This window comes from Notamacropus eugenii, chromosome 2, assembly GCF_028372415.1.
Source record: "Notamacropus eugenii isolate mMacEug1 chromosome 2, mMacEug1.pri_v2, whole genome shotgun sequence".
Classification (NCBI taxonomy): Eukaryota; Metazoa; Chordata; class Mammalia; order Diprotodontia; family Macropodidae; genus Notamacropus; species Notamacropus eugenii.
In genome coordinates, this window is record NC_092873.1 from 371,964,166 (window position 1) to 371,983,125 (window position 18,960).

An 18,960-nucleotide genomic window follows, 5' to 3' on the forward strand; every position below is an offset into this window, starting at 1 on the left:
TCATTAGTTTTCTTCTGAAAAAAACTCCAAAATGAAAACTCCCGGGAAGATCATAGCCAAAATCCAGAGCTTCTAGGACAAATTAACAATACTGCAAGCAGTCAGAAAGAATTCAAATACTGAGAAGTCACAATCAGGATGACACATGATTTAGCAGTCACCAAACTATAAAGCAGCAGAGAGCTTGGGCTATGCTATTCCAGAAAGTAAAGAAGATATATATCTAGGTCTCTAAATAGATATATCTATGAACATGTGCACACATGTGGGTGAGTGCACACACATATTATAGGCTTACAGTCAAAAATAACTTATTTAGCAAAACTGAGTATCATGTTATAGGGGGAAAGTGGATCTTGAATGAAATAGAAGTCTTCCAAGCATTTCTCATAAGACCAGAGCTTCACAGAAACTTTGAAGTTCAACGAGCTGAAGAGAATCGTAAAAAGATAAACATAAATAAACAATGATAAACAATTAGATATGGATAAACTGCTTACATTCAAATATGGGGAGATGATACTCTGAACCCTACCATCATCGGGGTTCAAATAAATCCAATTAGACAGTGTCTTGATGATCTTAAGAAAAGAATGGAAAAAGGGGGAAGAGAAGTACACTGTGGGATAAGGGGAGCAGGGAAAGAAAAGTTAGGGAAAATTATCTCACATCATGAGGGAGTACATGTAGACAGCTACACAAACAAAGAAGAGGAAAGGGGGGAAGCAGCTTGTCATTTAAGCCTCATTCTCTTCAGAACTGGTCAAAAGAAAGAATAAACACAGACACACTCACAGTTTGTGTGTACAGAGTTAAGTTTGTGTGTGCAGAAACAGTTCACTCAATAGAAAATTAGGGAAGGAGTAGAAAGAGGGAGGGAGGATAAGAGAAAGGACAGATTAAAAAAGGGATTAGTCCTAAGCAAGACAACTTCCATGAATGTACAAAAATATGCAATAAATTTATTGTATCTTTTTTGAGATGGCAAAAGTGGGAATCCAGAGGGGGAAGCATAAAATGGGGAATAGATGAACAATTTATTGTTTGTAAATATGAATGGAATACTAAAGTGCTGAATTCTTATTAGCATAATGAAGAATCAGGATTCCAAGGGACTAATGAAGCATCCTACCCACCTCTTGAAAGAGAGGTAAAGGACTCAGAATGCAAAATGAGACCTCTTTTTTCCTTTTGGACATGGCCAATGTAGTGATTTGTTTTGATTGACTACACATGTTTGTTAAAGGTTGTGTTTTTCTCATAAACTCAGGGAGTGGGGGAGGAGGGGGAGAAGGCAGATCTTGGCTGATTACAACAACTAAAATTTTTTTTAAAGAAACCTGTCATTTTTGATATTCCTTCCTAACTCTTTCCAATCCAAACCATAGCTAAATCCTTTAGATGCTACCTCTACACTATCTTATCTTCCACTTTCCTTCCAGCTTTAACCTATTTCTCATTGCTTTCTATGCTCCCAGTCTCATAACTTTTCCATCTTTCACATCTTCCAGATAGTTCCTAAAGCATAGGTTTGATTATAAAACTGCCCTTCCCAAATTGTTTAGAGTTCTCCCCTAACCCAATGCTACTGAATAGCACACATACTCCTCAGGCTGTCATTTCAGATTATCTATAATTACTTATGTTACTAGTAGGACTCTTTTTCATATACTACATATTTTATTTGAATTCTTCTAGTATGCACTCTTCTTTTTTCCTTTGTGAACACTATACTCTCTCCCCATGTAGATGTTTGTTGAAATCTTTCTCTTTCAGGCCCATTGAAAGATATGGTTCCCCTGCCCCACAAACTACCCACCTAGATGAGTGGTTTATCTCTTCTGTACATTCTACTAGAATCTTCTAAAGCAATTAAAGCTTAAAATTATAATTAGTCTTTTGGGACATCAAAACAGTCTGGTACTGACTAAGAAATAGAGTGGTGGAATAGACAAGATACACGATAGTAAATTATCATAGTAATCTAGTATTTGATAAACCCAAAGATCAAAGCTTTGAGGGCAAGAACTCACCATTTGACAAAAATTTCTGAGAAAATTGGAAAGCAGTTTGTCAGAAACTAGATATAGACCAACATTTCACATCACATACCAAAGTAAGATCAAAATGGATAAATGATTTAGACATAAAGGGTAATATCATAAGTAAACTAGGGGGGCATGGAAAAATTCACCTTTCAGATCTATAGATAGATAACAGAAGAGTTTATGATCAAATGAGAGCTAAAGAGCATCATAGGAAGTAAAATAGATAGTTTTGATTACGTGGAATTAAAAAGGGTTTGCACAAATAAGATCAACACAGTCACAATTAGATGGAAGCAAGAAAGTGGGTAACAGTTTTTTTTAGCAAGTTCCTGTGATAAAGTCCTAATTTCTCAAATATTTAGGGAACTAAGCCAATTTTATAAAAATAAATGATAAATGATAAATGACCAAAGGATATGTATGAGCAGGTAGTTTTCAGAGGAAGAAATCAAAACTATTAATATTCACATGAAAAAATTCTCTAAGTCACTATTGATTAGAGAAATGCAAATTAAAGTAACTCTGAGGTACTGTCTCATATCTGTCAGATTGGCTAACATGACAGAAAAAGAAAATGATAAATGCTGGAGAGGATATAGAAAAGTGGATATACTAATGCATTGTTAATGGAGTTATGTACTGATCTAACCATTCTGGAGAACAGTTTGGAACTATGTCCCCCAAAAGTCTATAAAACTGTCCATAAATCCTTTGACCTAGCAGTTCCATTACTAGGTCTATATCCCAGAGAGATCAAAGAAAAAGGAAAACAACATATATGTACAAAAATATTTGTAGTAGTTCTTTTTGTAGTGTCAAAGAATTGGAAATTGAGGGGATACACATCAATATGGAAATGGCTGAACAAGTTATGGTAGATGATTGTTATGGAATACTATCATATTATAAGAAATGATGAGAGGCATGGTATTAGGAAAACATGGGAAGGCTTATATGAACTGATGCAAAGTGAAATATGCAGAACCAGAAGAACATGTTACACAGTAGAAACAATATCATAAGGATGATCAAATGTGACAGACTTAGCTACTCTGATCGAGATAATGATCCAAGAAATTTCCTAAGATTTTGTTGTTCTTAAGTCGTTTTCAGTTGTGTCTGACTCTTTGTGACCTCATTTGGGGTTTTCTTGGCAAAAATACTGGAGTGGTTTGCCATTTCCTCCTCCAGCTCATTATACAGGTAAGCAAACTAAGGCAAACAGGGTTAAGTGACTTGCCCAGAGTCACAGAGCTGGTAAGTATCTGAGGGCAGATTTGAATTTACGAAGATGAGTCAGTCTTCCTTGTCTCCAGGCCCAGCACTATCCACTATATCACTCTGATCAAAACAATGATCCAACATGGAAATGGAAAAGGGTCCCACATGTACAAAAATATTTATAGCATCTCTCTTTGTGGTCACCAAAAACTGGAAATCAAGGGAATACTCATCAATTGGAGAATGGCTGAATAAGTTGTGGTATATGAATGTAATGGAATACTATTGTGCTATGGGAAACAATGAACAGGAAGACTTCAGAGAGGCCTAGAAAGACTTATATGAACTGATGCTGAGTGAAAGGAGCAGAACCAGGAGAACTCTGTACACATCAACAACCACAGTGTGTGAGGAATTTTTCTGGTAGACTTAGTACTTCACTGAATGCATGGACTTAAAAAATTTCCAGTGGACTCGAGGCAAAACACCTTCCACATTCAGAGAAAGAACAATGGAATTGGATCACAGACAGACACAGACAATTTTCTTTTGTATTATGTTATGTTTTGTTTTGTTTTATGGTTTCCTCTATTTATTTTAATTCTTCTATGCAACATGCATTTAATAGGCATGTATGTGTCAACCATGTAATTTTGTATGCTGACTCAGGGAGGGAATAGGGGGAGGGAGGGAGGAATAAGAGGGAGAGATTGGAAAAAAATCTAAGATATATGGAAGTGATTGTTGAACACTGGAAACAAATTAAGTAATTCAATTTAAAAAACAACAACAACAACAAAAAACAGTGATCCAAAACAATTTCAAAGGACCTATTACGAAAAATGCTCTCGACCTCCAGAGAGAGAACTGATGAACTGTGAGTGCAGGTTGAAGCATACTTTCTTCCACTTCATTTTTCTTGCTTTTTTTTCAACATTGTTAATTGCATGACTTAATATATATAATTGATATATTGCTTGCCATCTCAAGGGGTGGGGAAAAGGCTGGAGGAAGAGAATTTGGAACTCAAAATTTTTAAAAATAAATGTTAAAAATAAAGAAAAATGATTATGTGTTAGTCATTTCTTCATATGCTATACTGAGTTCCATGTAAGTAGGGGCTATTTCTCATTTATTTTATAATCTTTTCTGATGTCTATTGGAGGAAAACTGAGATTAAAATTATTTTCTTTCCTTATTCTACTTTGTATCATCCACTGTTGGAGTTATTCTGGTTTTGCCTTCATGCACAACTTCTTAATTTCAAGTACATTACGTGAAACTTGCATTTGAATGCCATGTGTTATTAGATTATTTTTTATTAGATTTTTTTTTAATTCACAAGCAACAGAAAACAAATAATTTTAAAAGGTCATCTAATGCACTTATAAATGTACTTTGAAGCAATAACTTATGAAATCATTCAATACAACTTTCCTCAAGGAGGTAAAACTTTGTGTGTCTTCTTGCTATGGAGAAATTGGTTTCCTATTTCTATTATGTTGCCACAATGTTTTCCCATATACATATTGTAACTGTTCAAATCTTTGTTAATCTTTTTAGTTTTCAGACATTTTGTTAACTATCATGAATTTTCATTGTATGAGGCTATTTTTTTGAATTTCCCATTGAACTGTAGTCACTTTAGTTTTAGACTACTTTTCTTTCTTTTTTTTTGTTCTGTGCCTGTAAAGGCTTACAAAAATTAATTCCATTTAAACATTTGATGTTTCTTTATATTTTTGCTGTAATGTAAACCATCTTATTTTGTCATCCTTTCTTTCACAAGAAAGCAAGAATGTGTAACTGGGTCGCTGGAGGACATTTTAATTATTCTGTCTGCTAATGTTGCCTTGACCGTGTTTTAATTATTACTTGCTCCTGAAAGTAGTTCAAGAAATAAAGCTCAATAAACATTAAACTGTTAAAACACTGTATTTCGAGTTAGGTTGCATTTTGATGATTATATAATGTCCATAGACAAATTGGATTGATCTTCTCAAAATGCAGCAATTTAGACAAGAATTGCACTTTTTTATTAGTAAAATGAATCAGTGATCATTTATTTGATATTTCTACAGGTGCTGGAGAGAATTTGGAGAACACAATGGCAGCCTTTCGGCAGTAAGTATGTAAAATGAGACTCATGTCAGATATGCTTTTATAGTGGAAGAGACTTACCTTCACCAAGGAAATAAGATAGGTGGTGGTGGTGGTGGTAGTGGTGGTAGCGGTGGTAGCAGCCCTGTTTTTATAAGATTATTTTTAAAGAAAATTTTTATTGATGCTCTTTACATCAGTTATTTTTACCGTTTTCCTCACTGACCCCTCCCTTGTGACAAAGAGAACAATTAAGTATTCTTACACACACAAAGACCATACCTGACAACTTATTTGGTTTTCTGTCCCGGCAGTCTTCCACTTCCCTTCTGTGAGAAGGAGGTGTTTCATTTCTTCTCCAGACTCCAGAACCTTCATTGATGTTTCCATTTTTCATTTACTAATCCTTTGTTCACCTTCCTTTTAGGGATCTTTAATTGTTACAGTCATTGTGTAAAATTGTTCTCATTATTTCATTCTACATCATTTTATAGAAATCTTCCCATGTTTCTTTGAAGTCCTTATATTCACTATCTGTTACTGCACAAAACCATTTCATTATATCCAAATACTATAGTTTTTCACCCCATTCCTCTGTTAATTAGCACCCACTTTGTTTCTAGTTCTTTGGTACTTTAAAGAGTGCCACTATAGATACTTTGGTATTATTAGAACTTTGCTTATGTTTTTGACTTCCTTGAGTCTGTGTCCAGTAGTGGGATTGGTAGGTCAAAGGGTGGACAATTTAATCACTTTTCTTGCATGATTCCAGCTTGAAATATAAAATAGTTGGACACTTCAGCTGTGCCACAATGCATCAGTGTGCCTTTCTTACCACAGCCCATTCAATATCAACTGTTATGTTTTTCATCTTTGCCAATTTCCATGGCATGGAGTGAGATCTCAAGAATGGTTTTAAATTGCATTCTCTTACACTAGAGATCTGGATTATATTTTGATGTGGTACTCTATAGTTCACAAATTTTTTTTTTGAACTGTTTGTTCACATTCTTTAATCATTTCTGTTGGGGAATGGCTGATTTGGGTTTTTACACAATTGTGTCAATTCCCTGCATAATTATGGATGTTAGACTTTTATCAGGGATATGTGATTTGTTTCAAATATTTTTCTCATTTTACCATTTATTTTCTAATTTTATTTTTGTTTTTATTCATACAAAAGCTTTTTAACTTGATGTAATTGAAATTATCTATTTTATATTTTATGTCTTTTGTCCCTTGTTTATAAGACTTCATTTTTAAAAAATTATCATTAAATATTTGTTACAAAGAATGTTGAGCATTTGTATAGCTGAAAAATTAGGAACTATGGTTTTTCAAGCTTAAAGAAAACATAACCATGAACAAATTGTTTGATGCTAATTAGTCCCAGAGAAAGAATTAAAACACTTGATATGATTTGTTGTTTTTTAGAAGATTATGCTATTTGTCTATCAAACTAATGAATTTATAGAAATGAGTGTCTCTAGCCCCTTTGAACTTTCCCTAGAATTTTTAGCCTTTTAAAAGTTTACTTTTATTGTCTTCTTTGAAAAGATAAGTTGTAGTGTGTATGTTTCTAGGAACTTTACAGGGAAGCAGAAAGAGGAGACTGACATGAAGCTCAAGTGCCTTGTTCTTTGTCTTAATTGACTAAATGGTTACTAATTAGGTTTGTTTTCTTTTTCCTTACAAGCCAAAAATGAATTGAAATATTTTAAAAACCATGTGAAAGGAAATAGTTTGTCTATATGAAAAATAGTCTTTTTTTGCACATATTGGCAAATCTATGTGTATTTGTACAAGTAGATACAGTGGGCCAGGAAATCTGGAATTTATTTTTGGTTTTCTCTCTGGCCTATTTAAATACTTTTTTTCTTGAAAATTATTTCCCCCTTTTTGTCTGTTTTCTTACTTGGTCCAGTGGTTCTGCTTTTCTGTTTTCCAAGGTTCTCTAAAAAATAATTTCTTTTTATGTTTTAAAATTCTCTGTTCTTTCTCTAAAATAAGACAGAGATTTTGTCATTGTACAGTGAAAAACAGCCTTAAATTACTCCATTTACAATATTTATTTCATCCTCATGAAATTGTAACCCTCTACTCATATGAGATGATCTGTGGCCCCCAAATTTTTATCTAAGTTATTTTATTTAAATTCTCCTTATCCTTGGAAAGGAGGAAGTGGTATCTTTGCATAGATTTTTAAGTGTCAAATTCTTGTTGACATTTCTTTGAAAGTTGTACTGCCTTTCTCTTGGAATAATTTCAACATTCTGTATGTTAAAGTGTTTTTTACAGACTTATTTCTCTGAAGTACTTACCCAAAACGCTATGTAATATAAATCAAAACCAATGTATTTAAGGAGTCATTTGTAAAGATAGCAGGTTTTAGATGACAGATGTTGTAATGACTGTGGTTTGGTCTTTGAAAATTATCATTTGAAATTCTTCCCAGTTATCAAAAAGTATCTCATTTGGGTGATTTTTTTTTTCTTGTTAGACATAGCACTTTTGAAGTAAAACATTTTCTTTAAAAGAGCACATTTTTCTTCTTCAGCGGTACTGTTATTCAAATCAAATAGTAAGCATAAGAAAGAATTATATATAGCCTTCTCAATAAATCTTTGTATAGCCTTTCGGATTTCTTAATTTTCTAGTGTTTCAAAAGAAGGAAGTTACTATTTTAGGTTCCTTATGACTTTGAAGATGTATTTTTTTGAAAGATTGTCAGTTACTAGCTTCAGAGTTCTCTATAAACATAAATAAAATTGCCTTAAATTTCAGTTTTTCCTTTTATTTATGTATTAATCTTTCTGTCTTGTGATTCAGAGGTGTTGGGATGCAAATTTCACTTTACTGACCATTCTTTTGTTTTTACTTCTCCTTAGCATATTTAGTATATTTCTCCTAGCTTCTATCATTATAATTCTTTCATTATATAATTATCTTTCCCCTCCTAGAAGTTAAAAGCTGTGAGTAGTCAGGATACCTGGAGAGGAGGTGAACAGCCTTCCTATTTGCTTTGCTCTTTGTTTGCTTTGCTGTGAATTAGGTCAATTAGGAAAAGCTAGTCCTTTCCTTGGACCAAAGAAGTCTAACCTGGGCTCTGCCACTTTTATTAGCTGTGTAATATTGGGCTAAATCACTTCATCTGTCTGAGCTTGTTTCCTCTTCTGTGAAATGAGAGTAATTACCTACTTCCTAGGGAGTGGGTGTGACCTTGAAGCCAGATAATTTATGTAAAAGTGTGACCCAGAGTGGAGGGATTGATTTATGAGTTTGTGTGATGACTGTATTATTTCTAGGACAGGTTGAGGAAGCAACATCTACCTTATGAATAACAACCAAATTTTGAATCTGTTGTGTGCAAGGCATTATTAACTTGTTACATACAAACATTGTCTCGCCCAAGAGGGGGAATTTTTGTTGTTCAGTTGTGTCTGACCCTCCATGACTTTGTTTTGGGGGTTTTCTTGGCAAAGATATTGAAGTGGTTTGCCATTCCTTCTCCAGCTCATTTTCAGATGAGGAATTGAGGCATACAGGGTTAAAGTGATTTGAATTCAGAATGATGAGTCTTATTGATTTCAAACCTAGTGCTTCATCTGCCTGACTTGGGCACCAGGAATAGTTAGGGTTTTTTGAGCAGGTACGGTGTCTCTCACACAGTAGGTGCTTAATAAATGTTTGTTGATTGAAAGGTGCTGAAGTTTTGGTGATAGGCAATCCAAATTTTAAAAAATGTAGCAAAATTTTTGAGAATTTAGAATCTGGATGATAATAGGTGACTGACAGTTGTCTACATAGTGACCAAAATATATTTTGTATAAATAAATATATGCTATTTGAGAGTTTTATACACTTATGTATACATGCCATCATTTAGTTACAATCTCAGAGCAAACCTCTATCTCTTTTGATGTGTCCCATCAGTTGCCAAGTCATATGGTTTCTATATCTTTCTCTTCTGTAGCCTTCATGACTAGATCAGGCCCTTATCACCTTTCACCTGGACTATTGTAATAGCCCTCTCACGGACAAATCTCCCTTTCTTCAGTGTTTCCTTCCTAGAGCTGCCAATGGATATTTCTAAGCTACAGGTCTTACCATGCCACCCTTTGCCTAGTAAACTCTAGTGACAACCTGGCTATTCTTCACATAGCATCCCATGTGCCGCTTCTGCCTCTCTCTTCATGCCTGGTTAGCACTGCTTCCTTTTCTTTCTGCTTTTACAATCTTTGGCTTTCTTCAAAAATTAGGGCAAGAAAAATCTTTTACTGATTCCCTAAGCTGCTAGACTCCTCAAAACTACTTTGTAATTCATTGTGTTTACATTTTATATATACACTTGTTTAGGTGAGCTTTCTCCCAGGTCTCCTCTATAAGCTGTTTGAAAGCAGAGGCAGTTGCACTGTTTTGTCACTGTATCCACATCACACTTAGTACAGCACAGTGCCCTGCTTGCAATACTTGCTGAGTAAATGCTTATTGATTGATTGAACTAATAGAAAATTATGTATTATATGTATTATGTGCATATGTATAAGAATGAATGGAAGTCCAAGAGGAGATAGAATCAATGATTGTTTATGAATACTTTATATGTTAGAGTTCCTATATTCAAATGTAAATAGGTCTAAGTAATGATGAAAATACATGCTATATGCCCAACATTTCCAGGAGTTTTATGAATGGGTGTCATCATCTCTACACCCAGATCTGTAACCTCACAGTCAACAGCTCCCTTTGCTCCACTTTGTCAAACACTTGCCACAACTTGTAGTTCATATGTCTTTCTCTCCAGATAAGGGCCCAGTCACTTCTCACGTGGGCTATTGCAATAGCTTTCTACTTGGTTTTGCAATCTCGTCTCTCTCCTGGACAGAATCTGTCTTCCATTTACCTGGCAGCGTAATAAAGTGTAAAGTATACTTAATTGATTTTGTTGATACTTAAAAGTTAGGTTGATTAAAAAACATTTTTTAATGGATTGGGAAGGCCAGGTGTGGGAGTGCATCCAATAAGTTTGACACAAATCTAGTGAGCTTCCAGGATGGAGAACAACCAGGCTGCCTAAGAAGAGTTGAAGTGGTGCAGTATGGAGAGAGAGAGAGAGACAGAGAGACAGACAGAGATAGACACAGACCTAAAGCTTCCATGATTATAAGGATTTGGGCCATGTTGGGAAAAGCCCAAGCACTTGTAGCCTGAGTGAGATAGAGGACTCAGTCTCCCATATCCCACCCCCACCCCCCCAAAAAAAGGAATTGGGAGTCAAAGAGCAAAGACCGGTGTTAGCAGAAGGCAGCTGAAGAGGAGAGATCCCTACACATACTAGGTTTGGAACTGGAAAGTAGGGGAATAATGTAACAGGGATCTTGTTACATTAGAGCTAATAAAACTAGGTTGTTAGGGCAGTTGATCATATCTGAACACCCATAGGGCACCCTGGTCCCTATAGGAATTCACTTTGATTCTAGTAATTTTTTACTTGAATCTCTGGGATTCTCTAGGTAAATCATCATATCATCTGCAAAGAGTGATAACTTAGTTTCTTCTTTGGCTATTTTAATTCCTTGGATATCTTTATCCTGTCTAATTGCTACAGCTAACATTTCTAGTACCATATTGAATAATAGTGGTGATAATGGACAACCTTGTTTCACCCCTGATCTTATTGGGAATGCATCTAGCTTATCCCCATTGCATATAATGCTTGCTGAAGGTTTTAGATAGATACTGCTTATTATTTTATGGAAAGTTCCCTTTATTAGGAATTCACTTTGAGCTTGAAGAAAGGAAGCAAATTGTATTTGTAACAGCTAGAATTACAGGTTGGCGCACAATCAAGGTGATTAACAATAGGAGATTGTTTTTTGCTCTCAGTCAATGCTAGCCTCTGATCTGTTTATTTTATGTAACCCTCTTGAGAACATTTGATTAATAAAGTAACAGTATCACATTTGAATGGAGTTTCAAACAGAAACTACATGCATTTTTCTTGAGAGCTAGAGATTTTTTTTTCCTCAGGGAATGGCTCTTCCTTGCCTTTGGCTTCCCGAAAGTTTTTTTCTTATGCCCTATCAACAACCCATTGGAAACTTAGCTAGAACCTATCTGCTTCTTAAGGTAAAATAGATGCATATTGTATTCCTGAAACAATATGAAGGCCAGAATGATAACAAAGTATATCTTAAATATACTGTCTCATTTTTAGCAGTGTGTCAAGTTCATGAATTGTGTATCATAGATTTAATATGTATCTAACATACATATTTACATTAAAATATTTATTAAATATATTAAATGTATTTGTTACTAAATATATACATTTAATATCCCTCATGTATACAAGGGAAGAAACTGAGTCGCAGAAAGATTAAGTGATATGCCCCAGATCACACGATAATAAGGTGACAGGGTTTGGGTTTGGTAATTCTCCCCACATGGACATCCTCCCCTCTCTCTACCTTGGCCCAAAAGAGGGAGAGAGGGTTGCTTCACAATCAGTCCTTGAAAGTATTAGAATTTTTAAAAAGTAATATATATTTTTGAGGGAATTTGGTATAACTATAAGAAACTATTACTTTGCCTTCTCTGACTTTATAGCTCAGTTAAGTGTTTAGTAGTTGATGCTGTGTTCTTTAAAGTTATAAACATACCTCAGTTTCTTTCCTCACCTGTAAAATGAGAATGTTGGATTTGTTGCTCTGGCCTTTTCCAGTGCGTATCTTCTAAAAAATATACCCATCAGTCTCTAGAGTTTCATAAGAAGACTTCAGTTTTCGATAGTAGCAATCTGTAAACAGAAAATGACAGTTTTCCTTATGCTTAAATTTCTGCCTTAAGCTCATGTTGGTTAATAGATGCTGATAACAGTAAATCCATCTTCTTGGTGAGAGTACCTTAACATTTCTAATTCCATTTATTTTGAGACCTAAAACTTGGCTTTAGCTGGTTTATTTCTTTTTTTGAATAACTGTAATGTACCTGTCATGTACTGTGGAGTATGGAAAACAAGAATATTTGGGCTGTTATCATCCTCATCATCGCTATTTTTTTTAGGAATTTACAAGATAATTGGAAAACTATATCATTTACATGCTAAGTAAAGTACTACATAGATGCATGATAGTGTAGTATAAATAGCATGCCATATTCCCATGTTTCACTCACTCCCACATTTTTTAAATTAAATTATTTTATTTATTTTCAGTGTTCTACAATCACTTCCATATATCTTAGATTTTTTTCCCCTCCCTCCCCCTCTTTCCCCACTCCCTCCCTGAGACAGCATGCATTCTTATATGGGTTCTACACATACATTCCTATTAAATACTTTTTCACCTTAGTCATGTTGCATAGAAGAATTAAAATGAATGGAAGAAATCATAAAACAAAGCATAATACAAAAGAAAATGGTCTGCTTCATTCTGCTATCCAGTTCCATAGTTCTTTCTTGGAATGTGGAAGGCATTTTGCCTCAAGAGTCCACTGGGAATTTTTTGAGTTCTTGCATTACATTGAAGTACTAAGTCTAGCAGAAAAATTCTTCACACACTGTGGTTGTTACTGTGTATAAAGTTCTTCTGGTTCTGCTCCTTTCACTCAGTTCATATAAGTCTTTCCAGGCCTCTCTGAAGTCTTCCTGTTCATTATTTCTTATAGCACAGTAGTATTCCATTACATTCATATGCCACAACTTGTTCAGCCATTTCCCAATTGATGGGCATCCCCTTGATTTCCAGTTTTTGGCCACCACAAAGAGAGCTTCTATAAATATTTTTGTACATGTGGGACCCTTTCCTATTTCTATGATCTCTTTGGATAGAGTCCCAGAAGCAATATTGCTGGGTCAAAGGGTATGCACGTATTTGTTGCCCTTTGGCCATAGTTCCAAATTGCTCTCCAGAATGGTTGGATCAGCTCACAGCTCCATCAACAATGAATTGGTGTTCCAACTCTCCCACATCTTCTCCAACATTTATCATCTTCCTGTTTTGTCATTTTAGCCAATCTGATAAGTGTGATGTGGTACCTCAGAGTTGTTTTGATTTGTGTCTCTCTAAGCAATAGTGATTTGGAGCATTTCTTCATATGACTCTATATAGGTAGCTTTAATTTCTTCCTCTGAAAACTGCCTGTTCATATGCTTTGACCATTTATCAATTGGGGACCACTCCCACATTTTGAAAAGAACATAACAAAGTTTCATCCTGAATAAATAGTTGTACATTTTCCCCTGCTTAAAAAAGAGAGAGAAAAGAAAACCATGTATTGAAATAGAAACCCTGCAACCAAGTGGGCTTCCCAAGGAAATGAGTTGTTTAAACTAAAGTGCATTCTTCTTTAGCAATTGTGCAAATGCTCAAATAACATTCTGTTGTTGTTTAGTCAGAAATGGAATTCTCAAAGTAAGAGGGAGTAAGTATCATAAGCTAATGTTTGTGCTCAGGGAGCTAAAGAGAAAAGTTTTTCTGGTTGATATCAGGGAATAATTTTCAAAAAGCATCAAGGTAGAAATTGCACTTCAGATGACAGTAAAGTTTTTTTTTGTTAATTTGCTTGATTTTATTTTGTTAAAATGTATAGTTGTACATTCTTACAACTTCATGTGTGATTTATTTATTATTTTATATACTTATTTGATTATTTGATTTTGATGGTGGTTGTAAATTTTTCTTTTTAATGAAGAAGTGTTGCTAGACCAGAGGTTCTTGACCATTTTTGTGTCATGGATCCCTTTGGCATCAGTGTATATGGACCCCCTATTTTAAATGTATAAAATAAAATACATATAATTACAAAGGAAGCCAGTTATATTAACAGTTATTAAAATGTTAAAAACCCAAACTCACACAATCCTAAATTAAGAATCCCTGTAATAGATGATTTACTTGAGGTTAAATTCAGATTGACCTCTAAATGATATTAGATATCTGACACCAAAGGAAAACAAAATTCAAGTTACTTGAAAATGAATCTTCTTAGTAGTCAGAAATGAAATCGCATAGTAGTCCTGGGGATAAAAGTTGAACTAATTAGACCATTCCGGCAACTCCAGATCCACCTGATCATGGTAACTTCTAGTCCATTTCTCTCCATCTTTTCTACAAGAATAATATGAGATATTTTGTCAAATATTTTACTGAAATCTAGGTAAACTACAATCAACATTCCTCTGATATACAAGTTTGAGCCTATCAAAAAAAGGAAATAAAGTCAATCTGGCATTATTTGTTCATGATGAAGCTCTGCTGGCTTTTTGTAATCACCACTTCCTTTTCTAGGTATCCATTAGCCATCTTTGTAATGATCTGTCCTTGAAGTTTCCCAGGAATTGAAGACAAGCTTACCGGCCTATAGTTTGCAGACTTTAAATTCATCAAGGGCATCAGAGTATCTCCTTATTTATTCAACAATCACTGAGCTTACCTTTTAATGGAAAACTAGCCTAGCCTTCATGACATCAATATTGCTCCCATGTCACACTGCAGTATGAGTGGTGTATTTTCATAGATTTATGAAAAATAATGGACAAAATGTGGAGCATTTCCAGTCCATCCTGATGGAGGGAATAATCATAATAGTGATTTCATTGAGCCATTGGAATATTTAATGAATACCTAACTTTGTTGTTTGAGACACTATGCTATGTGTTGTGGGAGGAAAAAGAGAGGGGTATAAATACAAGCAAACAGGATGGTCCCTTAAAAAGCTTACATTCCAGTGCTCTATCCACTGTGCCACCTAGCTGTGTGGAGGTATTTACCAGAAAGAAAATCTGGAAATGTAGGTTAGTATCTTCAGGTATCAAGTCCAGAAATAAATCAAAGTCATGAGTTGAGGAATAAAGTATCTTTCATTGAGATAACAGGGTAGCAAACGTGCTACCCTGGGGAATGTCCAATGGATTTTCCCGATCAAAAAGACCCACGAAAAAGTTTTTTATAGTTTTAAGAGGAGAGAGGGATGGAAAGGTGAAGTAGCAAGGTCTGGTCAAGGAAAGCTGCTTCATTCTGGCTGTTTTGCCCTTCATACCATGAATCCCAATGAAAATGGTTTGATAGTTTTAGGAGGTTAGGGAAAGGAGATAGTATGAAGTAGCAAGCAAGGTCTGATCATGAGACCCCAGTGGCCCTTGGCAATCAGGGCAAGGAAGGCCACATCATTCTGGTTGTTTTGCCCTTCATGCCAATCATCCCAATGGAGGGGGGCAAGGACATGAAGCGGAGATTTAGTTTGAGCTGGGCTCCCCACAAGGTAAACTCTTGGTGGGGGGGAGGTAACCTAGGATGTGGTTATTGTGTTCATACTATATTCCACCAGTAAAACTTAAGCCAACCATAGACAAAGACAGATAGTTTTTTGTTTCACTGAAATAAGAAGAGATGAATACTTAATGTTTGATGAAGTTAAATTTTGAAAGTTCTGTTGTCAATTCAATTAATTTTTAACTAAATAGCTAAAAGAATTTGTGGACTATTGAGGTGATATTTGATTATTATCAGACAGGTATTTAAAACATTTCTTTTCTTTTTATCATTTTAATTCATTCTTGTAATATTCTTAATGTTGTATCTGAGGCAAAGAACCACTTAGATGTTTTCCATTGCTTGCTTAAGCTCTTAGTGTTTCCAGGATGACTTTTTTTGGTTTGTTCTTGACTCTAGTGCAGTTAATATGGGAACTGATATGCTGGAACTGGACTGCCATATCACAAAAGATGAACAAGTGGTCGTATCTCATGATGGGAATCTGAAGAGATCAACTGGAATAAATGTGAACATCTCTGACCTGAAGTACTGTGTAAGTAAAAATGCATTCCAACCATATGCTTTGGGATGGCAGGATTTTAGCATTTGTGAAGTCCATTAAGTGATGAATGGGGAAAAAATGAGAAAAAATCATCTGGAACTTAAGCACTTAATCCAACAGAAACTTAAACATTAACTTTTTGCCAAACCATGCTAATAGTTGTTTCCTGAACTTAACAGGCCATTGCTAGCATCTCTGTCTTTATGCTGTCATCTGTCACTTGCACTCAGTGCCTTCCTTCCTCATCTTTGCATTTCAGAATCTCTTGTCTTCCTTCAGGACTCAGCTTAGGTACCACCTCCTCAGCAAAGGCTTTTACCCCCTGAAAGGCTGACTGTGTATATCCTCCATATCTCTCTACATCTAGCTAAATGCCTTGAATATAGCACTTCATAAATTTAGCCAACATTTAATAAGTGCCTGTTAGGACTAAGAAATCCTACTAAGTGCAGAAGATACAAATTAGAGATAGTCTATAACCTCAGGGAACATATTCTTGGGTTAGGGGATGAGATGGGGATAGATGATTAACAAACGTTAGAAGGTGATTAAGTATCTTTCCCTCCTCAAACTGAATGACTGGAGGAATTTAAGAAGGGAGGAAACCCCCTACTGGGAAGGAGTGGGGGATTCGGATGATTTTCTGGGAAGAAGAGAGCACCTGAGCCCTGGTGAAACAGTTGGAAAGGAATTATGTTACACACATAGTGAGGAAGGTGAGGAAATCAGGGGATTGCATTTAAGATTAAGGTAAACTGGAATATATAATGTGAAATAAAACTGCAAAGGTTGCTGGGGAACCTTGATCTCTGGGCCAAGAAGTTTGTATTTTAGTCTTTAACTAACGGAGAACTACAGAAAATGTTGTTGTGGGAAAGGGACATGGTCAGAACTGTGCTTTTGCAAGATATATTTCAGTAGGAGGGGGAAACCTGGATTGGAGAAGGGATTGGAGGGAAAAAAACCGGAAGAGTACTACATTTGCTCAAGTAGTTAAGATGAGAAGGAATAAGGGTCTAAATGAGGGTCTCGGGGTATTTATTGTGAGTGAAGAGAAGGGAATAGATGTTAGACCTGTTGTGCAGTTGGAATTGACATGATTAGGAGTGGAAGGGCCTGAAGAGAAGGAAGAATCCAGGATGAAAATTCGAAAGTTTTGTGTTGAAGTGACCAAGAAAATCCCTGGTGCCATTGTAGAAGAAAGTGTCATCAAGCTGGGAATGTGCTACTTGACTGAATTAGTCTCCAATCTTCTCCCTCCTCCCTCCAGCCCCCATTTTGCTGTAGACTGAATAACAAAACTGGACTCAACTACCTCCTTCCTATTTAGGCTGAATGCATAAAGCCTTGCTAGAGACTGACACTCTAGCTGTTCTTTGACATGCAAATGTTATCCCAAATGTTTGACTTAACACCAAACTAGGGACTTCCCAGATCAACTTTGCCATAGGGAAAGTCTGTCTCATTCAAATGCCATAGAATGCTACTGATTGGCTGCAGTTCTGAAAAAGCCAAGCCTGTACCCTGGGAAGCTGATATGGCTACCCACAAGCAGCCTTCCCCCTTAGTAAGGTAATTAACTTATTTTCCTTTCAGTTTGGCTGCTGTCTTTATTTGACCTCCTGTCATACAGACCTGCTGGTATATGAATTCTCCCTAAGCTCTCATAGAATCCAGGCTGAAAAATTCCCCAAGACTGTCAACAGAAATAGGGAAATTATGAAGATGACGAATTTCATGAAGAAGCTTTGTTTTAGCTAGTGAACATCCAAGTGTGGACCTCCAGCAGATTATTGAAAATCCTGGTAGTGGGCTCAGAGGAGAGTTGGAGGGTAACCTTAAATTAGATATTTGCTCTTGTAGTAGGTTGTCAAGGAAAAAAGTATAGAGAGAAAAGAGAAGGTGAAGGAGATAGTCTTAGGGGAGGCATGCCCCCCTCATTTAGAGTTTTAAGAAGAAACAGTGGGAATGATCAGAGGTGACAGAGAAGCAGGAGAGAGGCCAATCACAAAGGCCAAGAGAAGAGAGTTTCATGAACAAAGAGTTGGCAAATAATGTGAAGTGACAAAGGTTAAGGAACAGAAGAACTGAAAAGAGGTCATTGGGCTTGATAATTTGGAGTTCATTGGAAATCTTGGAGAGAGTAGTTTTAGTATAGTGGGACAGAGATGGAAGCTAGGTTTCTGGGCATTCAGAAGTGAGTGAGTTAGGAAATGGAGGCAGTGAATGTAGATCAGGCTTTTTAGAAGTTTGCTAGGGGAAGGGGGATATGAAATAACAGAAAATACCTTAAAGGAACAGTTGGGTCAAGGGAAGGGATTTTTTTTTTTATTTGTTGTTTACTAGACAGTGTAGACTTCAGCTTGTTTGTAGGTGAAGAAGGAGCTAGAGAAGAAGGCAAGGGAGCATAGGATGAGGGGTTACCTTTAGCAAGGAGGTGGGCCACTTCGTCCCTGGGATAGAAAGAAGGAAGAGACAAGTATGGTAGAGGGAAGGCAAAGAAGCTAATATTGGAGGAACTCAGTCTTCTTGGTGAAATAGAACCTGTGGTCATTTGAAAAGGGACTTGAGAGAAAAGGTTTGGAAAACATAGCTGTGGGTGATGTGGCAGGAAGATAGAAGATTGTCATGTGGTGGTGAAGCTCCCCCTTAAGGTTTGAAAACTTAAATCTAGTGTGTACTGGATTTGGAGTCTGGGGACCTCAGCCCGCTGTTTATTACCTGGATGACTTTGATTTTGACCAGGTCGTTTAACCTTTCTGGGCCTTGGTTG

At 35.9% G+C, this 18,960-nt stretch overlaps 1 protein-coding gene across 2 annotated transcripts in view; it reads left to right on the forward strand.

Moving 5' to 3' along the window:
• Positions 1-18,960, forward strand: part of GDPD1 (glycerophosphodiester phosphodiesterase domain containing 1) — a 50,087-nt gene that overhangs the window by 14,865 nt on the left and 16,262 nt on the right. For both annotated transcript variants that reach the window (XM_072646868.1, XM_072646869.1), the window contains 2 exons: positions 5,351-5,393; positions 16,043-16,178. In XM_072646868.1, coding sequence (XP_072502969.1) covers positions 5,351-5,393; positions 16,043-16,178 — 179 coding nt within the window. The remainder of the gene's footprint in view (positions 1-5,350; positions 5,394-16,042; positions 16,179-18,960) is intronic.